We start from the raw sequence: 27,527 nt of genomic DNA on the forward strand, positions 1-27,527 counted from the left end.
GTGAGTAAATAAATATTTGACACAAAAGTCTTGCAGGTCTCTTTTTGAAATGTATCTGGTACATATTCCAGAAGTTCTATAACATTGCAAAATAATAGTCTGCTTCTCATCACGACATTATTACTTCTGCCCACAAAATGGCTGCCTTCAAACGAGGTGAGAAGGACACAGAACTGTTATTTACTAAATCAAGTTTATTTATGTCCACAGAGTGTATTTCTCAGGATGTAATGAGTTCTTCAATGGCAACTTACTCTATAATTTTACAAGTTGCATTTAGTGTCTGCTCATGCATGTTATAATACACATGCACGGAAGATTCGTCTGCTAGTGTTGCAAAATGGGCACTGGTGCAGTCCCCCTAGAATGAGATCAATTATTTTGCGATCGTTAATGAGTTTCCCAAATAATCGCTTTCTGAAAACGCTTCTTCGCTTTCAGAGATCATAGAATTCTGAGTCCAGATTGTGTAATCACAGCTGCAGGAAAAAAACTGCCTCAGCTGTGGCAAAAATTGAGAACCAATGCATGAACATATCAATGCATGTGGAACTATCGGTATTACAAATTGTAAAGTGTTAGGGTAAAGGTATTTAATTCCGACCGATTTTTGGGGTACCTAAATCCGACCCCCTCCTATAATGCCTTCTGCTTGAGGGCAATGAGGGCCATACAGGCACAGTAACCGCCCTCCCCCTGCCCCACCTCTTTTCTTTTTTTTTATCTTTTTTTTATTTTATTTTTTATTTTTCTCCTTTTCTTTTTTTTTTCTTTTTTTATTTTATTTTATGTTAAGGACACACACTTGCACTTCGCCAACATGTTAGTAATGGTCAATTCATTGATCGCTGAACATTATTGGAAGAAGAAGAAGAAGACCGATTTTCCCAGTCACATCAAAGACGATGTGCGCACGTCACCACAATAGAAGGAATGCCATTCATACTCGGGCCAGTCATGAACAGGTTGATGACGCGACTTTACGAACCAATCGTTTTGTCGCAAGAGTTGATTTGCGTCATCGGTTCCGCGGCGCGAAAATGTGCCTTGTGTCGTCTGCTTCACCAGATCCCCCGCAGAGCGAAACTGCAACTTTGTAGCGAAAAAGTACGTCACACGTTTCTTACAAAAAGGTCAAAAAATTTGATGAACAGAGTTCTGTTTGATTGAAATGGATGTTACCAAGTGTTTTTGGAAGTGTATTTTGATAGTTCGGACAAAGTCTTCTGGCACTTTTTAATCGAAAAGGAGAAAATCTTATCGGTCGGATTTAGATACCCAGTTTTTGAGTGGGTATCTAAATCCGACCACCTCGCAGAGAATGCAAAACGGTGTACAAAATCCCATTAAAATCATTGATTGTTTACGTTTATGACTCTTGAAAAATCGTATGAACACGGGAAGGTATCAGATTGTGTATTTATGATGTTCAGTCAATCTTGTTTTGATAAAGTAAAAGCCGCAACCACTCCATCCACTTCATTGCAGGTGCGCGTGCTCTTGTCTTGCTAAACTGATGAATCAACACCAACATCGCAAGTGCGTGGATGGGTGCTTGTCAGTGTTTGCAAGCATGTAACCCTCAGTAAGCTTAATAGTGATAGTGTTTCGCTCAACGAAATTCACGAGTTTGTGTGTTTGCGTGTGTGTTAGTGTGTGTGTGCCCATGCTGGGTGTCAGAGAAAATTGACAGAATCGTATTTAGCCTTTATGACATGACCTTGATTCATTGTATACATAGACCTAGGAACAAGCAATATTTGTTGGGATGACAGAAAAACGACAGAAGAGATTTGATATTCACAAACACCTCATCCTGGACGATCATTACTCCAACTACACGATCAAAACAAGCCGGAGAGAAACATTACGTTTACTGTCATTTAGTTCCGAGTAGATTTCGGTCGGATTTAGATACCCCCCGGTCGGATTTAGGTTCCCACACCTACCTCCAATGTTTACCAACAAACGCTTCTTTAATAACGGAAAGTAACGACACGGGCACCTATTTAAAATTGCGTACGGAAAAGGCCGGTTTTACCAGACAAGACATATTTGCTAAACTTTACGATTTAGAGCCTTGAGAATAAAACAATGATCTCAATCGGTCGGAATTAGATACCCTTACCCTATCAGCCAACTCACAAAGCAAGTCTTTGACAATGAATGAATGAATGACATTATGTGTTGAAGAAAGGTTGACCGTTTAAAGGGGACTGTTTCAGTATTATCAATATATTAATCAATTGACTATAATAACCCCACCTTTTCTCCCACTGCGGATACCAAGCAATTGTCAAACATTTTGTCCAGGAATCTGAATTACAAAAAAAAAATTGTTTTTTTTAGGGCTGCTGTTTTTGCCCCAGTTTCAACAAGTCCGCTGCCGCTCCAAGGTAAACATCCAGAAGCCCAAACCTCGACATGATGCACGCCGACTGTTTGAGGCCATCACACAGCCGATCTATCTTCCGGAGAATATACCACACACAGAAATATGTGCGAGGAGGAGGATGAAAGCACTTGAAGTATTAAATGAGGTTAGTATATATATATGTATATATCTATCTATATATACGGCTTGTGTCTGTCTGTGTGTGTGTGTGTGTTCGCGATGCACGGCCAAAGTTCTTGATGGATCTGCTTCAAATTTGGTGGGCATATTCAGGTAGACCCCGGCCACAACCTGGTCGATGAGAATTTTCAACACGTGTTCAGCACACAGCGCTGAACCGATTTTGGTTTTTCTGTTCATCTTCCCAGATCCATTCCCAGTAACTTTTCCTTATCTTCTCCAGTGTTTTGCGTTTATCTCCCTTCCTTCGTGTGGCGTCAATCCATATTCCCGTTACTATTTTTAGAAGGTCACTGTCCACAACGCTTTCATCCCGGCGAAGCCGGATATTCCCGTTACTATTTTTAGAAGGTCACTGTCCACTTTAACGCTTTCATCCCGGCAAAGCCGGGTATTCCTCTACTTCGCCGGGTACCCGGCAAAGCCGGGTATTCGGCTCTACTTCTTCCCTGCGAAGCCGGGTATTATTCGGCTCTACTTCTTCCCGGCGAAGCCGGATACCCGGCAAAGCGGGTATTCATTCTAGTATATATTTGGTCTGTTTTTATGTACGTTGCAATGTGCATGTTTTTTATGTTGGAGGCTTCCGACTGTGCGTTGTGAAGTACGTTGGGTGTCCAAGAGTTTGTTTACTGAATAATAATTGTGAGTTAGGTGATAGATTCAATTATTTTACTGATAGATTCAATATTTTACTGTCATCAGGTATGGTTGATTAAAGCTTGTATCATTTCAAACATACTGTCAGAATAATCAGCAGCAGTTCACTGTTCAGTTAAAAGTTAAAGGCAAATTCATCTTATTCCTTTGGTTCTATTTCTTCTTCTGCAGTAGAGAGATTGAAGGAAAGGATTTATGGAATTAGTGTTATTTGCTGTTTTGCTGTTTATTGTTTTGTTTTCACTGACCAATAATTTGAATAAACATAAATTTGTATGTGAAAGAAAGTTTACAAATGATAATGTATTGTCACATATCTATATATATATACGACTTGTGTCTGTGTGTCTGTGTGTCTGTGTATCTGTGTATTTGTGTATTTGTGTATTCGCCATGCACGGCCAAAGTTCTCGATGGATCTGCTTCAAATTTGGTGGGCTTATTCAGAGAGACCCCGGACACAACCTCATCGATGAGATATTTCAACACGTGCTCTCAGCGCGCAGCGCTGAACCGATTTTGGTTCCTCCTCAGCTATTTTGGTTCCACCTCAGCTACCCGGGCCCCCATACCGACACACCATAGCCGCTACACCACATCACAACGCCAAAGTTCTCGGTGGATCTTTTTCAAATTTGGACACCGTATTCAGCTACACCCCGGACACAATATCATCGATGAGATATTTCAACACGTGCTCTCAGCGCACAGCGCTGAACTGATTTTGGTTTTTGTGTTCATTTCACCATTATAAGTAACTCTTCCTTATCTTCTCCACTGTTTGGCGTTTATCTCCCTTCCTTCGTGTGGCTTTCCCGTTCAGTTGTAAGTTACTACTATTTTTAGAATGTCACTGCGCTGTCCACTGCGCTGTCCACAACGCTTCCCTTGCACCCGTAAGTTGTTCTTACTGTCAAAGTGAAAAGGTCGAATCAATTTATAGCCACGCGAAAAATACACTCTCACCTATCTCCATATATTTATAGATACAGATATGCATATATGTATACGGCTTCTCTGTGTGTGTGTGTGTTTGTGTGTGTGTGTGGGCAAAAACCTGTGTATTGTAGAGTTCTGTTTGTGATGTGGTCTAGCGGCTTTTGTCTGTCTGTATGTTCAGGCATGTGAGAAGCCACAGCAGATAATATAGGGCTAAGAAATAAGCTCTAAAATTCTCAATCCCGTTTGACAGGACTTCGCCTTCAAAGGTGATTGTGGTGAACCGCAACGCTGTCTGTCTCTGTCTCGCGCCCTTCATCCCAAATTCCCGTTTCTGAGTTACTATTTTTAGAATGTCACTGCGCTGTCCAGAACGCTTCCCTTGCACCCGTAAGTTGTTCTTACTGTCAAAGTGAAAAGGTCGAATCAATTTATAGCCACGCGAAAAATACACTCTCACCTATCTCTATATATTTATAGATATAGATATACATCTATCTATATATATATACGACTTGTGTCTGTGTGTCTGTGTGTTTGTGTATTTGTGTATTCGCCATGCACGGCCAAAGTTCTCGATGGATCTGCTTCAAATTTGGTGGGCTTATTCAGAGAGACCCCGGACACAACCTCATCGATGAGATATTTCAACACGTGCTCTCAGCGCGCAGCGCTGAACCGATTTTGGTTGCACCTCAGCTATTTTGGTTCCACCTCAGCTACCCGGGCCCCCATACCGACACACCAAAGCCAAAGTTCTCGGTGGATCTTTTTCAAATTTGGACACCGTATTCAGCTACACCCCGGACACAATATCATCGATGAGATATTTCAACACGTGCTCTCAGCGCGCAGCGCTGAATCGATTTTGGTTTTTGTGTTCATTTCACCATTATAAGTAACTCTTCCTTATCTTCTCATATTCTCCAGGTTTTCAGCGTTTACCTCCCTTCCTTCGTAATGGTGCAATATAGTGTGAGTGGATATTCCCGGCGTTCTGTTACTGTTACTATTTTTAGAAGGTCAACGCAGTGTCCAGAACGTAAATTGGACCCGTAAATTATCCTCACTGTAAAAGTGCAAAGGTCGAATCAATTTATAGCCACGCGAAAAATACACTGTCATCTATCTCTCTATAGATACGGCTTCTCTGTGGTTTTTTGTGTGTGTGTGTGTGTGTGTGTGTCTCTATGTGAGCAACACCTGTGCATTGTTCAGTTCTGTTTGTGATGTGGTCTGGCGGCTTTTGTGTAAATTTATGTACTGGCCTTCCTTTCAGAAGCCATTGTCACGCACACATGCACAAAACACGCACGCAGTCTGTCATCCACGACTCAAAACAATCTTGCTCTTCCGACCACAAAACACAAGTTGACACGAACAGTAGATTAAGGACGTTTCTTACAAACAATCAATTATACATAACATAAATACACGCACAACACTATCTAACTATACAAATCTTTCTTTCGGCAATATCCACAACAACAACAAAGATCAACCAGCGTTAAAGCATATAACAACAAAGAATAATTATTTAGAAACTTTCATACCTCTCACTTTCGCTCAGTTCATTATGACGTTATAGCTCCTGCACGTTTAGCTGTTAGGACGGGCTAAGGCTAATGTTACCGTGCTTGCGTATCCGAAATCGTTCATGAACCGGAGTCAACGAGGCCGTGGTGCGAAGCGACAGGAGTCATCGGTGACGTCGATCGAGTCCTTGTCAGGCGAGCAGTGCCGTCGTCGAAAGTGGAGCGGCAGACATCTCCTCAGTAGTAGGCCATTTCAGAGTAGCCTCCGCATGGTGAAATACAACAACCTGGAATGGTGAACGCAAGACTTAGTTCACGGTAACAGTAACATCGCCCACCCGTCCTTATAACTTAACAACCAAGTGCAGGATTAAATGGACATAATTCTCTACTCTCACTCTCATGCATCTCGAACACACATACCAACGGACTTATACATTTAATTCTGCTAAGTATGAAGTCCAACGAATAATACCAAATTCATTCTATAAACAAAACTGTCCACCACTCCCCTTTCAACCAAAACATATTCATTCAACAACATACCAAACCATTCCCCAAAACAAACTCCCAAATTCATACCGTTCAAGTACAAAGTTTCACACGCACGTGCACACTATACATTCCGCCATCTTGGATTGACCGGTTTTCAGAAGTCAATAAGCAAATCTAAACCTGAGAATAATTTAACTGTAACACACACAACATAATATTTAATGATTACATACCACATCCTGGTTGTATTGAAGTAGCCATACATATCCCCTGCCGTTGATAACAGGTTTCCGGCATCTGCTCTACGCAAACAGACCCTACGTTCAACGAAGAACGGATTCGCTTGGAACGCAAGCTATCTTCCCTCGGCTAAAGGCAAAGAACGAATGAATAAAAAGGAGTATCTACGAGCTCGAATTTAGCTCTGAGTTCACCTTACAAAATACAAGCAAAACACACGTGAAATACCTGAGCACGAGCTCCACGAGACACCTGCAGTTAACCAGCGTCTACCTATGACAGGCGAAATAGAGGAACACAGGCGCTCCAATACAATACATTTAACCCCACAGCATAAAAGTATGCTAATATTAAAGCCGCTTGTGACAAACCCCCCTACTCAAACCGAACTACGGTTCGTCACAAAAATTCTACACAATGCGGCTGTAATAGTCTGCTCCGACGTTGTCGCATCCTCGGATTGCTCTGATGCGGAACGTGAATGTCTGAAGCAACAGGGCCCAGCGCATCAAGCGTCCGTTGGTCGTCTTGGTCTTCTGTAGATGTTGAAGGGACTGGTGATCCGTCTGCAGCTCAAATTCGTGGCCGTACAGGTAGACCTCAAATTTCCTTATGCCCCAGACAATCGCCAAACACTCCTTCTCCACGGTGGCATAGTTTCGTTCAGCTGCGTTCAGCTTGCGACTGGCGAATGATACAGGCTTCAGTTCTCCGTCGCTCTCTTGTAACAGCACGGCGCCAAGTCCTATATCCGAGGCATCCGTCTGAAGAACGAAGGGCTGAGACAAATCAGGAAGGCAAATGACAGGCTGTTGACTCAAGATCTGTCTCAAGGAATTGAAGGACTCCTCACACAGTTCTGTCCATTGAACCTTGTTGGCGCAAATCTTCCGAGTTAGTTCTGTCAGAGGAAGAGCAATGGCTGCGAAGTTTGGCACATAACGTCGGTAGAAACCAGCCAAACCGAGAAAAGCACGAACTTCTTTCTTTGTTTCAGGCCGCCGTGCTGCTTGGATTTTCTCTACCTTGGCGGCTTCCGGCCACATCAGTCCGTGGCCAATACGATGCCCCAAGTAGTCTAGCTCGTGGAACCCAACAAAACACTTTGTTGGACGGGCAGTGAGGCCAGCTTCTTCCAAACGACGGAAAACAGCCTCCAAAGCTTGTAGGTGGATCTTCCATTCTTCAGTCCCGATTAAGATGTCATCCATAAAGTTGTGAACGTCATTCCTCTTCAAAGGGTTCAGCAACTTCCTCATCATCCGACTAAAGACTGCAACGGCATTCTGTAGCCCAAAAGGCATCATGGTCCACTGAAATTGTCCTTGAGGGACGATGAAGGCCAGCTTGGGTTTATCTTCAGTACGAACAGGAATCTGCCAGTAGCCTTTTGACAAGTCTATTTTGGTGAAGTACTTCGCACGACCAAGCGAACTGAAGAGATGATCTATATCTGGGAGGGGTTCCCCATCGAACTCAGTGACCCTATTCAGTTGTCGATAGTCAATGCAGAATCTGATTTTTCCATCCTTTTTCTTGACAAGGACGACAGGTGCGTTGTAAGGGGAAGAAGCAGGTTCGATCACACCTATCTTCAGCATAGCTTCCACTTCCTGTTTTACAGCTTCTGTCTGAGAGTACGGCAAAGGTCTGGGACGAACAAAGACAGGCTTAGAGTCAAGCAGATTGGCGGAGAACTCTTCCAACTTTGTTTTTCCAGGCAAATCAGTAAGAGTCTTTCTAAATCGACTGCTGAAACGTTTTACGTCTTCACGTTGACTGTCAGTCAGTTCAGGGTTACACTGAACATCATCTGGACCTTCTTCAGGTTCAAGAGCGGGTAAAGGAATGTCTCTCGGGTACCTCGAATCGTCTTCAGAAGTAGCGCTAGCTTCATCAACCACAACCGCGCACGTAGCCAGAACACCAGCCGCTTTCTGTGGTGGAGTAGTTCTTGAGGGAGGGTCTCTCTCCACGTATTGCTTGAGAAGATTTGCGTGATAGAGTTTCTCTTTTGAACCCACTCGTAGACGGTAGTCTAAATCACCAACCTTCCCGACCACCTCATATGGTCCCTGCCAAGCCATTTCCAGTTTGTTCCTCTTCAGGGGAATGAGCAGCAGAACTCGGCTTCCAATCTTGAACTTCCGTTTCACAGCTCGTCTATCAAAGGCTTGGGCGTAACGACGAGAGGAGACGTCAAGATTCTCCTGGGCAAGTTGCAGGGTCTCTTCGAGTCGTTGACGCAAATCCACGACGTATGCTGCAGTGGTTCTCACTTCCGTTGGCGTTTCTTTTGTCCACAGTTCCTTCAAGAGAGACAGAGGCCCTCTCACGGATCGGCCGTACAGGAGTTCGAAAGGCGAAAAACCAAGGCTTTCTTGAGGTACCTCTCTGTAAGCAAACAGAAGTGCAGGAACAAACCGATCCCAGTCTCGTGGCTTTTCATGGCAGAGTTTCTTGAGCATCGACTTCAATGTTCCATTAAACCTCTCTACTAGTCCATTACACTGGGCATGGTATGGAGTTGTGGTGAGTCCTTTCACAGCGAGGAATTTATTCACTTGCTTCATGAGATCACTGACAAACTGTGACCCTCGGTCAGTGAGGACTTCCTTAGGAACTCCTACCCGTGTATACATCTCCCACAAAGCTTCAGCAACGCGTTCTGCCTCTATGCTGGGTAAAGGAGTAGCTTCTGGGTATCGGGTAGCATAATCCACAGTGACCAAAATGTAGCGATTCTTTCTCTCTGAGACAGTCAAAGGGCCGACAATGTCAACAGCGATTCTCCGGAAGGGTTCATCCATGAGGGGCATCTTTCCAAGGTGGGCTTTGGGTATCCTTCCTTTGGGTAACGCTCGTTGGCAGGCATCACAGGATTGCACATATCGTCTGATGTCGCCCCCCATCCCTGGCCAGTAGAACGAATGCCATAGTCGATCCTGGGTTTTCTTGGTTCCAAGATGACCGGCCATTGGAACATCGTGAGAAAGTCTCAAAATGCCCTCACGAAGTGTCTCTGGCACCACCACCTGACTGAAGGTCTTTTCCGTTGTTATGAAAAGGCGATGTAGGACGCCCTGCTTCCATAAGAATTTCACCTTCCCTTTCTTTCCAGAGGGTGCAGGGTCACTTCCTTTGGCCAACTCCCGCATCCGCGACAAAGTTGGGTCCAGTGACTGTAGCTGGATCAATTCCTCTCTGGTAACACCTCCCAGACCAGAGTCCTTCATCCGTAGGTTTTTGGGAGGTTCTTTTTCTCTCGCATGTTGGGCTCGGGTAATGGCAGTTATCTTGACAGGTCGAGCTTCCGCCCGATACACAGGAACCTCAAGAGTTTCTCCTCCAGGCTGAACGATCCGGTTTCCGATGAGTACGGGATATGTTAGCTGGTCAGCCACAATAGCGACAACGTTCCCTGAGAAGAATGGGGACTCTAAATGTACGATCGTAGTGGGACATGTCTTCTGAACGTTCCCTGCTGCGAGACGAATAGTTTGACTCCCTTGCTTGAGTTTACAGTCTTTTACCAAAAAGGAGTCAATGACCAGTCCGTCGGCGCCTGTGTCACGAAGAGCAGATACTTGCGATCCATTGATACTGACCGTGCATAAAGGAGTATACGACAGTTGGCTACATGGGTCACAAAGGGCAGGTAACTCGGACGTGTCAGAAGAGGTTTCTGACGTTACAACCGTCCTCAGATTGGTAGTGTTGGAAGGACGTAGGCAGTTCCTCCTATGGTGGCCCTCTTTTCCACAATTGAAACATTTCCCTTTGGTAAACTGAGGGTTGTTATGGGAAGGCTTTGGCGGAGCATTCTTCTTCGGGCTAGAAGGGTCTTTGGAACTACCTCCCACACGGGTACCCACCATAACAGGGTTTTTCCTAGCCCTTTTTGATGCAGCAAACCTCTCAGCTAGTTCGGCGGCCTCAGTGACGTTCGCCGGTTCACGCTGCCGGATGAAATCCGCGAGGTCCCCAGACACATGGTCCATCAGGTGTTCCATCAGTAGGAGGTCTCGGATTCCAGCATAGGTCTCCTCTTTCTTCGCGGCTTTCCTCCACCGTTCAAACCAGATTCGAAGACGGGTAGCAAACTGTATAAACGTCTCCTCTCCCCTTTTGGCCGCGAGTCGAAACTTAGAACGATACGAGTCAGCCGTCCAGCGAAAAGATCCTCTAAGGGCGTCCACAATGACATCAAAGTTTCCCGCATCCTCAGCTGGCAGTTCCAAGTAAACATCGGCAGCAAAACCTTTCAGGAGGGCTCCCAGCCGAGCTCCCCAGTCACTCTCCCTGTCCCAGCCACTGAGAGTTGCTGCTCTCTCGAATCGTCCTAGGAAGGTGTCGAGATCCTCTTTGGCTTCATCAAATGGATCTATTTTCAGACGAACTGGTTCAATAGCCCTACTACGAGAACTTGAAGTAGTCTCTTCTCTCCTAGTCTTTTCTATCTCTGCACGAACTCTTTCTTCTTCCAGTTCAGCTAGACGTCGGCGGCGGTCGTTTTCTTCCTCTTCTCGAAGTACTTTTCTTCTGATTTCTTCTTCCTCCCTCTGAAGTCTTCGTTGAGCATCCTGTTCCTCCCTCTGAAGTCTTCGTTGAGCATCCTGTTCCTCCCTCTGAAGTCTTCGTTGAGCTTCTTCTTTTCTCAGTTGAGCTTCCTCTTCTTCTTGAAGTAGTCTTCGTTGAGCTTCTTCTTTTCTCAGTTGAGCTTCCTCTTCTTCTTGAAGTAGTCTCCGTTGAGCTGCTTCCTCTTCTTGAACGTATTTTGCTAAAGCAGCCCCTGATCGAACGCCCAAAGCACGTCCCCTAGCGGCTATAATTTCTTGAGCTGACGTGAGGGAACTAGATTTTTCAATAGGGTCAACAGCAGCTCCATCCATATGCTTTGGCGTGGTAAGTGTCATACGGGGTGGAGAATTACCATGATCAGGGGTAGAAAAACTTGCCAGAGCGGCATTGCGAGATTTGGATCCCGACATGATTTCTCACCAAATGTAAAATGGTTAAGTCGCCAACTATGGAAAAGCAACCTAACTACTTCACAACAAAATTCTGAAGCAAAACATCTCAATCTACAACATTTCCAGACAAATTACAACAGGGAAAAATGCTATAAACAACGTCGAGACATGTACCCAGCACCGGCTAGTATTCACAGGTGGCCGCTGTGAAAATCAGGTTAAGCCTTAGCACGTACAAGCATGTTATTCAATCATCCCTATTCAAAAATCAAACCTGACAAGACGGTACAAACAAACAGACGAACAGAGCAAAATCATAGGTGACGATGTAATAATAAAGAATCCCGGACGAGCCCCCATTTGTCACGCACACATGCACAAAACACGCACGCAGTCTGTCATCCACGACTCAAAACAATCTTGCTCTTCCGACCACAAAACACAAGTTGACACGAACAGTAGATTAAGGACGTTTCTTACAAACAATCAATTATACATAACATAAATACACGCACAACACTATCTAACTATACAAATCTTTCTTTCGGCAATATCCACAACAACAACAAAGATCAACCAGCGTTAAAGCCTATAACAACAAAGAATAATTATTTAGAAACTTTCATACCTCTCACTTTCGCTCAGTTCATTATGACGTTATAGCTCCTGCACGTTTAGCTGTTAGGACGGGCTAAGGCTAATGTTACCGTGCTTGCGTATCCGAAATCGTTCATGAACCGGAGTCAACGAGGCCGTGGTGCGAAGCGACAGGAGTCATCGGTGACGTCGATCGAGTCCTTGTCAGGCGAGCAGTGCCGTCGTCGAAAGTGGAGCGGCAGACATCTCCTCAGTAGTAGGCCATTTCAGAGTAGCCTCCGCATGGTGAAATACAACAACCTGGAATGGTGAACGCAAGACTTAGTTCACGGTAACAGTAACATCGCCCACCCGTCCTTATAACTTAACAACCAAGTGCAGGATTAAATGGACATAATTCTCTACTCTCACTCTCATGCATCTCGAACACACATACCAACGGACTTATACATTTAATTCTGCTAAGTATGAAGTCCAACGAATAATACCAAATTCATTCTATAAACAAAACTGTCCACCACTCCCCTTTCAACCAAAACATATTCATTCAACAACATACCAAACCATTCCCCAAAACAAACTCCCAAATTCATACCGTTCAAGTACAAAGTTACACACGCACGTGCACACTATACATTCCGCCATCTTGGATTGACCGGTTTTCAGAAGTCAATAAGCAAATCTAAACCTGAGAATAATTTAACTGTAACACACACAACATAATATTTAATGATTACATACCACATCCTGGTTGTATTGAAGTAGCCATACATATCCCCTGCCGTTGATAACAGGTTTCCGGCATCTGCTCTACGCAAACAGACCCTACGTTCAACGAAGAACGGATTCGCTTGGAACGCAAGCTATCTTCCCTCGGCTAAAGGCAAAGAACGAATGAATAAAAAGGAGTATCTACGAGCTCGAATTTAGCTCTGAGTTCACCTTACAAAATACAAGCAAAACACACGTGAAATACCTGAGCACGAGCTCCACGAGACACCTGCAGTTAACCAGCGTCTACCTATGACAGGCGAAATAGAGGAACACAGGCGCTCCAATACAATACATTTAACCCCACAGCATAAAAGTATGCTAATATTAAAGCCGCTTGTGACAGCCATAACTTGCTCAGTCCTGTTTGAGTGGAGTTCGCCTCCAAAGGTGATTAACACGGTTACATTCGTCGTCAAGGATGGGACTCGATATGGTCAGGAATGGCATTATATGGCCACTGAATCATTTTCGTGCTGTTCCCATTCCACGAATCTGGGAGGGACCTAAGCTTGGCGGATCCATTGTTCGGACCCGGCGAAGCCGGCGTACGGCTCTAAGTACTTCTTCCCGGCGAAGCCGGCCGTATCCGGCGAAGCGGGTATTCATTCTAGTATATATATGTATTGCACCAAATTGATTATCTTCATTGATCTGTTAAATAAACTGAGCAAAAACATTATTACACCCATTTTTGCACCCCAACTAAAACATTCATTCCAGTGTCATTTTATTCAAACTTCATATGTCATGAAACATTTAAAGGCCATTTACTTAGCTATCTGGCACACTTTTTGGATCAAAGATTTCTGTTATAAGTATTACGCGACCGCTGCCAAAGTAAGGGTACCCCCAAAATCGACCTGACAAAAACATCAGGTACCAATTAAAAATTCTGCAAAAATTCAGCATAGGCGCAACTAATGGCAACTTTTACATACGAGAAAAAAACAAAATAATTATCTATCCAGAACAGGTTGTTTTGTTTTGCTATCTTGCGTATCTCTTGTGTTATGTAATTTCTACTGATGCAGGTGTGGAGAGCATGAGCATTCTGGTGATACGAGTGCATTCAGCATACCTTTGCTCAGTTAATTATTTTTTATCACGTATTTCTTGAACAGTTCACAAAATGAACATGTTTATTTCAGGTGAATCCTTATGAAGAGTTTCTGCTGAAGCAAGCAAAGAAACTGATGCGTGAGAATCGCATGATAGCAGTGTGCCAGGCCTTGCCAATGTCTACCGAGACCATGAAAGCTGCCAAGAACAAGCTGGTCAAGAAAGGCATGAATCTCCGCTTCTTCAATAACTCTCTCATGAAGTATGTCAGAGGCTGAACATTTATCCTTGTTTTTATATGCATTGTTTCTGTACTCACACCATTTTCCAGTCATTTCAGCACTTGCGTGTTGTTGTTTTTTTGCTTGCTTTCTTTCTTTCTTTTTCTTATTTTCAGTCAGTTGGTAAAACAAAAACTTTTTTTGGTTTTGTGGAATTGAGGATGATGTTACGAGATTTAAAATATTATAAGGCATTCATCAACAACAACAAAACAACACCATTTTGATCTAGAGATTAAAGTCAATGCCCAGTGAGCAAAGTTCCTTTTATTGTCACATTATTATTTGTATGTCTGCCCACTTCCATTTCAGTCACCATAGTTGTGAATGTTTTGTTTTGTGTGTCACTTTCTGTGAAATTGTAGCAAGATCTTTGTATGTCTTAACAGGCGAGCAGCAGAAGACACAGGCCTTGTTAACATGAGTCCATTTTTGATTGGTAAAAACATGTACGTCGTTAGTGAAGAGCCATGTGTTGCTGACCTCGTCAAAACTCTTCGCAAGATTCCTGACCTCATACTCCTGGGTAAGTTTATTTTCTACAGTTACTAGTAGAGAAAAGATAACCTCTTCAAATTATCTTTTTTGTTCTTTTAATTGTTAGGTTGAGGAAAGGGAATGAATACATACAGCATACCATACTCACACACACACACAGATGCACCTGAGCACACATGTGAACAGATTTATTCAACGCTGTGTGTCACACACTTGCTTGACAATTGGTAGCTGTTTTAGAGAGACGAACAAAACTGGCCCACCACTTTCCTTTCGCCACCTCATTTTCTCTTGCCCGCTCGGATGCGCGTGCACAACGAAACTCAACAGTGCGTGTTGTACATTTCGCGGTTTAGACGTTACGGCAGAGAAATTCTGTTCGCAGAAGAAGCGCTGACAACACATGTGCAATTAATTTGCAACCCGAAGCTCTACTCATAAAATTTATAAATGTTCAAAGTGAGACAGTTCACAAATTAAGGTCTGCCCTATAAATATAAGTATTCTATTGATATTAGGGAAGAAATAGAACTCTAAAGTCGTAAAGCGGCAATCAGCTCCTGGCCGCCATCTTTGATTTTCCCCAGCGCAACCTAGGGAAATGTATGCTACAGAAATCCAGTGAAAGATCGACTTGAGCGTCCTCTCCAGACCTTAAAGTAGGAAGATATGAACAGTTAAAATAACAATCAGGTTACCTATATCCAATAAAATAAAGGTTTTCATACAGAAATAACCAAAACATGATTACAAAGTTAACAAAAGTAGATTCGTAGAATCGCCCAAATCAGCGAAAGTCGTTTGTGTTTTTGGTGTGAACTTCGTTTCATCATGACCGGAAGTGACGTGTACGCAACATTTGTGATGTAGCATTTTTTTTATATGGCACGAAAGGAATGTGGTTGGTTAAAATGAGATCGTTCTAAATCAAGCTAATGAACTGCTTTCACTCTTGTGAAAAGCTTGGCTATGGTAAAGGGGCTCTTACTCTACCAGATCGCTGAAGATCCTGACAGGTATTCCTGAAAAGCGTCTATTCAAACCACATTATTTGAGTGCTGCAAAACAAGCAGGTGAAAGTTGAAATTGAGCCGACTCGAGTTCCTAATGACGGGCGCATTGGCCTAGTGAATAAGACATCGGCCTTCTCATCGGAAAGTCATGAGATCAAATCGCGGTCGCATGGTAGGTTAAAGGCACAGTAAGCCTCCCGTAAACCATCGCAGATACTGTCAGGCTTTTACACACAGTACAAAAACCCTTCCATTTGAACGCTCACCGAACGGGAACATCCTAGGTGCCCTACGTAAAGAGCGAGCAATTTTCAAAGAATTAATTTTGCGGATTATCTCCTCACACAATCGGACCGTGGTGCGTTTTGGCGCTAGACCTAACTTTTAAAATCTAAATAATAAATTGACAGCTTGTTACACAAACATTCTTAAATTATAAAAGAATTCTTTTTTCATCAAGACAAGATCAGAACAATTCGAAGTTTTGAAAGTTTGAAAAAAGAAAAGCCTGGAAGCAGGGTCACGCAAGGTCGTGGTTCTCATAGTAGACGACAGTTTATGCCTATCGCCAGTTCCTCTGAACAGTCAACAGGTCTGGGTGGCCGAGTGGTAAACGCACTTGCCTCGGAAGCGAGAGGTTGCGAGTTCGAACCTGGGTCAGGGCGTTATCAATTTTATCCCCCCTTTCCTAACCTAGGTGGTGGATTCAAGTGCTAGTCTTTCGGATGAGACGAAAAACCGAGGTCCCTTCGTGTACACTACATTGGGGTGTGCACGTTAAAGATCCCACGATTGACAAAAGGGTCTTTCCTGGCAAAATTGTATAGGCATAGATAAAAATGTCCATCAAATACCCGTGTGACTTGGAATAATAGGCAGTGAAAGGTGAATGCCCTAATAGGCTTGAGGTTTGCTGGCCGATGTGAATGCGTGATATATTGTGTAGAAAATTCCATCTCACATGGCATAAATAAATCCCTGCACCTTGAATCCGTGGTTGAGATATGTGCGCGATATGACTTGACTTGACTTATTCCTGTAGACTCCCTGTGGAGCATAGGGCCGCGTGCGCGATATAAATTGCATAAAATAAAATAAAATAAAATAAAAGCCATCGCTAGAGTTCTTGTGAACCACAGCCATTTGTTTCGTGCATAGTCAGAGGTACATAATAACGTGCTATTGCTGATAAGCTCACAGCGAATTACAAACTGACGACAACATTGTGAAAAGGGAAACTGGATCACACGGGTTCACGATGGCTCAGGGGTAAGATAAACCACGCAGAAGAACAAGTCGCGTAAGGCGAAATTACTACATTTAGTCAAGCTGTGGAACTCACAGAATGAAACTGAACGCACTGCATTCTTTCACAATGACCGTAGTCCACCGCTCGTGCAAAAGGCAGTGAAATTAATGAGCCTGTTTAGCGCGGTAGTGGTTGCGCTGTGCTGCATAGCACGCTTTTCTGTACCTCTCTTCGTTTTAACTTTTTGAGCGTGTTTTTAATCCAAACATATCATATCTATATGTTTTTGGAATCAGGAACCGACAAGGAATAAGATGAAATTTGTTTTTAAATCGATTTCAGAAATTTTATTTTAATCATAATTTTATTTTATTTTTTCAGAGCTTGTTTTTAATCCGAATATAACATATTTATATGTTTTTGGAATCAGAAAATGATGAAGAATAAGATGAACATAATTTTGGATCGTTTTATAAAAAAATAATTTTAATTACAATTTTTAGATTTTTAATGACCAAAGTCATTAATTAATTTTTAGGCCACCAAGCTGAAATGCAATACCAAAGTCTGGCCTTCGTCGAAGATTGCTTGGCCAAAATTTCAATCAATTTTATTTAAAAATGAGGGTGTGACAGTGCCGCCTCAACTTTTACAAAAAGGCGGATATGACGTCATCAAAGACATTTATTCAAAAAATGAAAAATATGTCTGGGGATATCATACCCAGGAACTCTCATGTAAAATTTCATAAAGATCGGTCCGGTAGTTTACTCTGAATCGCTCTACACACACACACACAGACACACACACACACACACACACACACACACACACACACACACACACACACCACGACCCTCGTCTCGATTCCCACTCTATGTTAAAACATTAAGTCAAAACTTGACTAAATGTAAAAAGAAGAAGATAAGTTGCTGGTGTGTTAGGCTAACAGCTTGCGATACAGTGGAACCCCCAATCAAGACCTAAACAACTCAAAGGAAATCTGGAGGTCTTAAAAGAGATGGGGGCATATAACTGATTTTATGAACAGAAAAACTGATAAACTTGGGTCTTGAAAGGCGGGGGGTCTTAGAATGGAGGGTCTTAAAAAAGGGGTTCCACTTAAATAGGCTTGTTCTTCTCAATCTCAATCTTTCTTGCTCTGCAGCAAATTGGTCAAAAGTAAGTTTGATAGTCAGAATGTTTTTATTTATTTCAAGTATGCTTGAGCATGGAGTTGAATGTTGAAATGCTGCAAAGTTCTGTATAGGTGTTGACATCCAAACACAAAAAGACTGCCAATGTTCCAAATTCAGAATAAAAAAATTAAAGAAAGGTATGTTGTTGGAAAGTTTAATTATTGACAAAACGTTGCATTACGTTTCCAGATAGATCGACCCAGCGGTCTTTTAAGTGTCTAATTAATGTTTGTCTGTGCACTTAAAAGACCGATGTTTCTAAATATTTGTGAACGTAACGTTTTGTTTTGTCAATAATTAAACGACATGCCACCATTTTCTTTTGAAAATATGCACATCAGAGTTCATGATCACAACTTGAGTTCATGATCACAACCTCCATGAACACTTGGATGCCAATTGTTTGGTCAACATTTGTGTAGCCACATTTCGGTAAATTTGTCATCAACATCTCTTATCTTCCAACCTGTTCATCTCAACTGGCCTGTTCCATATAATTCTTTCTCTCTACTGTGTATCACTTTTTTTTTTGGCGCTACTAGTACATGCGTACCAACAAGGGCTCACAGTCTGACGTTTTTCTGTTACCAGGAGGTCGTGTGGACAACTACATCCTGACCAAAGAAGGTTTAGTGAAGTGCTCCAAGCTGCCGTCGCTTGATCTCATGCGCGGCCAACTCTTGACCATCCTGGGTTCATCTGCCTCTCGCACACGTTCGTTGCTAGGCAACCATCAGCAGATGCTGGCCAGGAATCTAGACCAGTACGTCAAACAGTGCCAGGAAGGGGAGTCTCCACAGTCGTCAGGGGAAGCAGCCACAGCAGCGGCACCATCTGAAGAGAACAGTTGATGAACGCTTGATGTGGACTGTGCATGTAAATGTGTGATTGTCTTTACGAGAGATGTTTTGTGAATAAATGGTGAGATTTACGGTTTTGTGTTTGGTATTTGATGGAAAGAGCAAGTGCAAGTGTGTTTAGGAGGAAGAGAGTTGGTGGGAATGTTTGTGTTCGTCTGTGTGTGTGTGTGTGTGTGTGTGTGTGTTTTATTTCTTTCATAAGTTTATCTTGAACGTTGTTTCTTGCTCAGTACAGGATATTGAGAAGAGTTGAATGTTGTTTAATAATCAATATAAACCCATGAACACACACAGCACTCGCACACAAAACATAGTATACATCTTGCCCATTGGCAAATACATGTCAGCGTGTGTGTGAAATGTTTGATATACATCTTTTGTTATGCGATTAAATTAACTCTTGAAAAATGTGTGTGTTTGCGTCAGTCAGTAAGCTGAACATTCAGTCTGTCTATCTCTCTCTGCACGTTGGTGGCAGTCTTCTGACCTGTTTATGATCAATCGTGATCAAAGTTGGAATGTATGGACAAAAAAGCAGAGAAGAAACAAAAAATTGTGTACAGGCAACACATTCATCCACACATGCATACACTCATGTGTATACAATCTGTCCAAAAATGATTGATAACTTTGCTTCCGACTTTCTCAAATTAAACATCAATGTAAAGGTTATCAGGTGGCCTTCTCTCTCTCTCTCTCTCTCTCTCTCTCTCTCTCTCTCTCTCTCTCTCTCTCTCTCTCTCTCTCTCTCTCTCTCTCTCTCTCTCTCTCTCTCTCGAGAAAGTATTACCGTGAGCTCGCTGCATCCAGTTCAAAACAAAACTCAAAAGCCATCTGGAAGGTGATCAACCAATTATCTTGTAAAGATAGGCTACAGTAAAATCTTCCGTTATTGATATACCTGCTGATGATCTGAACATTCATTTTACTTCTATTGTTGACAAAATAATTATAACTGATAGATCGAAACAGAATAATCTGCACAAGTTGAAACAGTTTTGTGATTCAAAAAATATTACCCATAATTTAGACATTCCTCTGCTATCTGTTAGCGAAGTCTTCCATTATCTGTTGTGCTTAAAACAAACAGGTACTCGTGGTTTGGATAATCTTGATGGGAAAATTCTGAAGTTGTCTGCCCCTTTTATTGCAGAATCCCTTACATATGTTTATAATTTGTGCCTTGACAAATCCTACTTTCCCACCAAATTAAAGGAGGCGAAAGTAATCCCGCTATTTAAATCAGGTAGTTCTTTTGACCCCGCCAATTACAGACCAATCTCAATTCTTCCTGTTTTATCAAAACCACTTGAAAAACACATATTTACACACTTGACCACTCATTTGAAGAAATACGATCTTATACATTCCAACCAGTCAGGTTTTAGAGAAAATCATTCGTGCCACACAGCATTAACAAACCTTCTTGAAAGTTGGCTTAGTAGCATTAATAATAATCAACTCTGTGGTGTCTTATTCGTCGATTTTGCTAAAGCTTTCGACGTTATTAATCATGAATTACTATTAAGCAAATTAGTTGAATATAGAATGTCACCCCAAACCTTATGCCTGCTCTCCTCTTTCTTAGCTGGGCGAGAGCAGTCTGTCTGCGTTAATTCAACCGTATCCAGCAAAAGACCTGTGTTATACGGGGTTCCCCAGGGTTCTGTCCTTGGACCACTACTCTTTTCCCTGTATATTAATGATCTTCCTCTTAGTATTAATGATGACTGCGAACTCTTTGCTGACGAAACGACCCTACACACTACTGATAAAAAAATTAGACAAAGTTTATTCATCGTTGCAGAACAGTGTAGATGATCTCATTCATTGGACGGAGTATAACTACATGAGTCTTCACCCTAAAAAGACCAAATACATGTTAATAACAACAAAACAAAAGAGACAAAACATACGAAACAATCCTCATTCCATATTAATTGGTAACGACGCAATAGAGGAGGTAGGAGATCATAAAGTTTTGGGAGTAAATATCGATAATAATTTGTCTTGGGCCCATCATGTTCGGTGGGTATGTAAAACAATGTCCAGAAAAATATATCAGTTAAATAGAATTAAACACTTTCTAGATCAGCACTCAAGGTTATTATACTTTAACGCATATATACAAACCATCACAGATTATTGTTCAACCATCTGGGACTCTGCCAGTGCTAATATTTTAAAACCATTGTACAGCCGGTTTACATAGGCGAGCGCTGAAACTAATTTTACTGAAACAATCCAGTCTTGTATTTGATGATTATAAGAAACTTAAGATTCTCCCACTAAAAGAAAGATTTAAATTAAAGAAGGCGTGCTCCTTCACAAAACACTTTCCGGCCGTGCACCACGAACTTTCGTTGCAAACTTTAAAGTCAAACCAAACCGAAAGTTTAACGTCCCAATTCCAAGGATAGATCTCTTCAAATCAAGCTTAACCTATTCTGGTAGCGTCCTGTGGAATTTTCTCCCGGAATTCTCTCCCGGAATTTGTGAGAGTCCCAATGAGTCTCAATACTTTCAAAAAACACCTTTCACTGTATTTAATGTTAAATTACGAAAAATCACAGTGATGGAAGACTTTGTTTGGTTATATTTTCATTTGTCCAAAGCATCAGTGTTCATTATATCCACACAAAAACACTCAAAGCTTTAATAACTCATTTACTCATGCATGTGTATTCAGCATTGTTCTCACTACGTCACAAAAACGACGCTTTATATTTGTGTATAATATGTAATGTGTAAATATTCATATGTTGTTGTTTTTCTCTACCTTTTTTTCTACGTTAATATCCTGTAAATATGTGATTAGATTAGTCCCCTCTCTGGGTGAGGGCTGGTTGAAAAAAAGCTCGTTGTATTGCTTATGCCACAACCCTCGAAAAATACAATTTTATTTGATTTGATCTCTCTCTCTCTCTCTCTCTCTCTCTCTCTCTCTCTCTCTCTCTCTCTCTCTCTCTCTCTCTCTCTCTCTCTCTCTCTCTCTCTCTCTCTCTCTCTCTCTCTCTCTCTCTCTCTCTCTCTCTCTCTCTCTCTCTCTCTCTCTCTCTCTCTCTCTCTGCTTGATGGAAGACTTCGTTCTGATTACTTTCATATTGATCATATCTGTCCATAAAGCATCAGTGTTTCATAACGCAAGAATGTATGTATAGCCTACAACGTGTATATAGTCATGTGAATAGTTTTTCTGCCTTGCTTATCTTTTGTAATTGTTTTACGTATGTATATATACATATATATATGTATTCAAGATTAGAATAGTCCCTTTCTGGGCGAGGGCTGGTTGAAAAGAAGCTCGTTTATATTGCTTATGCCACTACCCTCGTAAAATAAAATCTGATTTGATTTGATTTGATTTGATTTGATCTCTCTCTCTCTCTCTCTCTCTCTCTCTCTCTCTCTCTCTCTCTCTCTCTCTCTCTCTCTCTCTCTCTCTCTCTTGCTTTCTCCCACTGGCTCCTCCCCGGGCCCCTCTCTCCATCCCCACAAGTCGCTTGAAGCAATATTACATGTACCACATTTAGTCAACCCTTCTGACAAACATAATGAAATTTACCGCACCACTTTTTTCACTAACATAAACTCAATAGCTGTGTCAATATCATACCCTGTGGCTGCGCTTTCGCGTTTACGCACATAAAATGACAATTAAGCCAGTGTACCACTTAAGCGTATAGCGCTTCATAGGAAAGCACGCTTTTCTTTTCAACTTCCTAAGATTGGTTTTAACCAAAACATAACATATCTATATGGTTTTGGAATCAGGAAATAATAAGATAAAATCTGACGGGCGCAGTGGCGTGGTGGTAAGACGTCGGCCTCCTAATCGGGAGGTCGTGAGTTCGAATCCCGGTCGCTGCCGCCTGGTGGGTTAAGAGTGGAGATTTTTCTGATCTCCCAGGTCAACTTATGTGCAGATCTGCTAGTGACTTAACCCCCTTTGTGTGTACACGCAAGCACAAGACCAAGTGCGCACGGAAAAGATCCTGTAATCCATGTCAGAGTTCGGTGGGTTATAGAAACACAAAAATACCCAGCATGTCTCCCCCGAAATCGGCGTATGCTGCCTTAATGGCGGGTTAAAAACAGTCGTACACGTACAAATCCACTCGTGCTAAAAACATGAGTGAACGTGGGAGTCTAAGCCCATGAACGAAGAAGAAGAAGAAGATAAAATCATTCTTGGATCAATTATTAACATTTTTATTTCAATTACATTTTACTTCTCTCCACTTTTGACCAAACTCATGACGTTCAGTTCCCAACCACTGAATGAATAACAAACTAAATAAGAACAGTAAAATCGACATACATGTGTTTTATCAACAGTCATTGTGTGTCCAGTATGACGATAGGGTCTAATACTTGGAGAACAGCTGACTTTCTGTAAGCAGGAGTTTACCCAGCATAAATTTATCTAAGTGTGTCTCAGCCTTGGGTTGGGGGTGAGTGAGAGAGAGTTAGCGTGTCACTGGCATGTCTTTTGTAACCGACAGAATCCGCCCTCATGACCCATCCCTACCTTTGGAATAAAATCAAAACCTTACTTAAAGGGAAAGTCTTTCACGTAAAATTCCCACTTGGGCTCACCAGCTCAGATCTGGGCCGACATTTACATGAGATGAGACCATCCATCCACTTGGAAACATATCCACAATAAACATCATGGCAGATTCCAGTGCACAGTTTTTTGTTTGAATTAAGTTCGATGATTGACAAAATTAATTGATCAGTATCTTCCAACCCTGCACAACAAGCAGCTCTGCAGATGGTTGTTGGAATGTGTCCAAGTTGAGGGATGGTCGTATCCTGGGCAGATCTTATTGATGGCCGCTCCTGGCCGCAGGGGCGGCCATCTACTCTAATGGGTTGGGAGAGGTGGTATGACTCGTTTGTTACCGTTCTCACGAGATCAGTTACTTTTTGATGGCCGCTGCCAAAGGAAGGTGACATTGAGGAGCACGTGACCTATCACCACTGGCGGCTTCCATTTTGTTGAAACCAACTGGCGGCTTCCATTTTGTTGAAACCAACTTTGTCATCTGTTCTGTTCCGGAAATGAGCTGCGCTTTTTTTGAAATTCAAACAGTAGCCTATTATGTCACTGTTGTCCCATTTGCGCTGTTTCGGAAATGAGCTGCACCTCGTCTGTCTGTTTATAGCAACTCACACTGTCTGTCACGTACACTCCATGCAAGTCTCTCCGTCTCTCCCTCGCTCTGCCTTAGTGTCTGTGTGTGTATCTGTCTCTCTCTCAATCTCTTTCTCTCTCTTTGTCTCTCAGTCTCTCTCTTTATCTCTCTCTCTCTCTCTCTCTCTCTCTCTCTCTCTCTCTCAGTCTTTATCTCTCGGGTCATTTCTCTCACCCGGTGTTCATTTATCTGTTTCTCTGTCTCGAGTCACTCTCTGTCTATCTGTCTGTCTGTCTGTCTCTCTCTCTCTCAGTCTCTCTCTCTCTCTCTCAGTCTCTCTCTCTGTATGCATGTCTTTGTCTGTGTCTCCCTCTGAGTCTCTCCGCCTCTGTCTGTCTCTGTCTATGTGTGTGTGTGTGTGTGTGTCTCTCTCTCTCTCTCTCTCTCTCTCTCTCTCTCTCTCTCTCTCTCTCTCTCTCTCTCTCTCTCTCTCTCTCTCTCTCTCTCTCTCATCCGACTCCTGGCACACAGGTCAAAGCAGAGGTGTCAGTCTTGTGTTAACTTGAGTGCACGTGTACCCAGCAGGAGGGGGGTGATTCGGGTCAGAAGTGGGGTAAGCACTTTGGTCTTCAGTCTTTGGGTTCTTGCTTTCAGTGGAGAAGATGCCAACACATAATTGCACTATGCTCTACTATTTATTGTCCTTGTCTATCGGACACGAAGAAGGGAAGCTACACTTGTATCGCCCCAGGCCGAGTCACAGAGTTGACATGATCAGTACACAGCTTCACGGTGCGTCATGTTATACATCTGGGTCTGGGTGGCCGAGTGGTAAACGCACTTGCCTCAGAAGCGAGAGGTTGCGAGTTCGACCCTGGGTCAGGGCGTTAGCAATTTTCTCCCCCCTTTCCTAACCTAGGTGGTGGGTTCAAGTGCTAGTCTTTCGGATGAGACGAAAAACCGAGGTCCCTTCGTGTACACTACATTGGGGTGTGCACGTTAAAGATCCCACGATTGACAAAAGGATCTTTCCTGTCAAAATTGTATTGGCATAGATAGAAATGTCCACCAAATACCCGTGTGACTTGGAATAATAGGCCGTGAAAGGTGAATGCTCGGCCTAATAGGCTTGAGGTTTGCTGGCCGATGTGAATGCGTGATATATTGTGTAAAAAAGTTCCATCTCACACGGCATGAATAAATGGTGGTTGAGATATGTGCGCGATATAAATTGCATAAAATAAAATAAATAAATAAATAAATAAACATACCAGCTGATGGTTGAGTCCAAAACTAGTGCGGTGGTTAATGACAGCTGCCGTGTATAACCTCATTCATTGAGAACATTAGCAAAGCCATATATATATATACTCTTTGTTTCCTGAGCCTGGACCATTGAGACGGTTACCTCATAGATCTGTTCATTCTTTACTTTGTAAAGTTATACCCCCATTCCACAACATGTGCCCGTACAATACCGCTTCTTTTATGAAAACATTGCTTCGGCCATGTTCATTTTAATCAACCAATTTTCTTGTAGACAGTGAGCTGAACTGTGAATAACTGTGCCTTCAGCACGAAAGCGATAAGGCGACGCCCAAGTAGAATGATAAGATTTGAATGTATGAAAACCTGAGTACAATGCGGTTTCCAGTGTTTTAAAGATACCCTCCTTCGCGTATAAAACTACTTGGTAAACCACCATAGACCTTCGGATGCTTCCTGTTCTTCAACCGCCCCCCTAACCCCACTAACTGACATCCTTAGAAATAGTAGGATAGGCTAGGATCCAAGATAATTCCTATTATTATTATTTTTTTAATTTTGGGGCTGCGCTCTCTCGTTTCCGTTGCGATGATAATCTAAAAAGGTTCCTGCAATGTATCGATCCTGATCCTGACCTGTACTCTCTGTAAAAAGACAAGCAGACATTGAATAATAAAGAGGAACAGAAAGGCAGGCAGACACACAATTATGCAGAGACACAAACTGACAGACAGTCACGCCCACGAGCGCAACGTTCTAACTTTTTTCTGACACGATTTTCATTGTTGTTTTGTTCACCGCGGCGGATCTGTTCAGACTTGTATGTTGAATTACAGCATCCTTCCACTTGGACACGTAACAAACATCTACAACCTGGCCGTTTCCTGGGCAGGATGGGAATAGTTTGTTGAATTGAATGGCACATCGACATAGGCGCCAGTTAGGAAATCAATTCATCAAAACAAAGAGTAAAGTCATCATTTTCACGAGTTTTCATTCACAAACACCTGGGAAATAAATCTCATGTTCCCCATGCAATAACTCGAGGTGGTGAATGGATTTGAGCTTTCAGGTGAAACGTGGATTGTCAAAGTGAAAGCCAATCAGGCTGATTGTTTGATGTGTGGAACCATCGCGGCTTTGGATTTGTGTTTCCGAGGACAACGATTGTAAGCATTCACTCTCAAAGACCCAATCAATGTTGGCAATTACCGCGGCGACTCATGGTCAATTTGCAACTTATCTCTGTAATCGCAAAATCCACAACGAAAAGTCATAAACACTTAAAAGAAAAGAAATATGCTCAACACTTACTGAACTCACACGTATGATCGCAGCTCTGTACATTTTCAGACTGGAAGAAAAGCGTCAACAAGCTACGTTCGACGTCACATACAAGGTTGACGTGTTATCTCGAGCTACTGTGACGATGCTTTGTGGCCCGGAGTTGGATTCTAAACATTCGTCTCCCTGTGGGTTGGGGTGCATTTTGTTGCACAACCAAAATGATGACAAAAACGATGTTTGGTGGCTTGTCGTCAGACCAGCATTTTGTTGTTGGTCCTCGGGGAGCATATCGCCTTTTGTCTCATATTTATCAACCGCGGCCTTCGGCCTTGGTCGATAAAGATGAAACAAAAGACGATATGGTCCCCTTGGACCAACAAAAAAGCTGGTCTGTCAACAAGCCACCAAACATCTTATAAAGTTCCATTCTGCCCAGAAAACAGCTAGCCTGTGGATTCTTGCTGTGTGTTCACGCGGAAGGAGTATGTGTGGTGTCCCATGTTATTGAAAAAGGACACCGATTAAACAAACCAAGACCCTCTCTTCCAAAGTGAAATCTCTGACGTCAAAAACGAATTGTAAATGATATGATGGCATCACTTAAATACTGTAAAACAATTTCTAGAACAAATTTTGTCTCGGTGATAGCTACAAACACGTACTGTATTCAGTCAAATCAGCAGTAGAAATGTACTCGAAAGGTCACACCCAGGCTGTGCATGTATCTCATCTGTATTGTATATCATTAAAGCCTGAACTGAAGGTATTTTCAAGATGGTGTTCACTGGAAGGAAGGTACCTTTAAAACCACTTTGGTATGACTAACTTGTATTGTGTTCTAAATGTGCTCATTTTACAATAATTTCCCACACTAGATATAAAAAGA

The 27,527-nt window shown here is 42.5% G+C and overlaps 2 protein-coding genes across 2 annotated transcripts; one reads left to right on the plus strand and one right to left on the minus strand.

Annotated features, from left to right (window-relative positions):
- The first annotated feature begins 52 nt into the window (after positions 1-52).
- LOC138958961 (large ribosomal subunit protein uL10m-like) lies at positions 53-19,019 on the plus strand. The gene is made up of 5 exons (XM_070330314.1): positions 53-156; positions 2,350-2,540; positions 13,937-14,109; positions 14,518-14,654; positions 18,679-19,019. Exons 1-5 carry the CDS (start codon positions 138-140, stop codon positions 18,936-18,938), a joined length of 780 nt encoding a protein of 259 aa, XP_070186415.1. The 5' UTR covers positions 53-137; the 3' UTR covers positions 18,939-19,019.
- On the minus strand, positions 7,844-13,128 carry LOC138958860 (uncharacterized). The gene is made up of 3 exons (XM_070330164.1): positions 12,756-13,128; positions 8,033-12,314; positions 7,844-7,878 (listed from the first exon to the last, which is right to left on the minus strand). Exons 2-3 carry the CDS (start codon positions 11,433-11,435, stop codon positions 7,844-7,846), a joined length of 3,438 nt encoding a protein of 1,145 aa, XP_070186265.1. The 5' UTR covers positions 11,436-12,314; positions 12,756-13,128.
- Positions 19,020-27,527: the final 8,508 nt, after the last annotated feature.

This window comes from Littorina saxatilis, linkage group LG2, assembly GCF_037325665.1.
Source record: "Littorina saxatilis isolate snail1 linkage group LG2, US_GU_Lsax_2.0, whole genome shotgun sequence".
NCBI lineage: Eukaryota > Metazoa > Mollusca > Gastropoda > Littorinimorpha > Littorinidae > Littorina > Littorina saxatilis.

Coding starts and splice junctions, on each gene's coding strand:
- LOC138958961 (XM_070330314.1), top strand. Junction 2,541..13,936: donor CACTTGAAGTATTAAATGAG/GTTAGTATATAT, acceptor TGTTTATTTCAG/GTGAATCCTTATGAAGAGTT. Junction 14,655..18,678: donor TCCTGACCTCATACTCCTGG/GTAAGTTTATTT, acceptor TTCTGTTACCAG/GAGGTCGTGTGGACAACTAC.
- LOC138958860 (XM_070330164.1), bottom strand. CDS start 11,435: ATGTCGGGATCCAAATCTCGCAATGCCGCTCTGGCAAGTTTTTCTACC. Junction 7,879..8,032: donor GGAAGCTATGCTGAAGATAG/GTGTGATCGAAC, acceptor TCATCTCTTCAG/TTCGCTTGGTCGTGCGAAGT.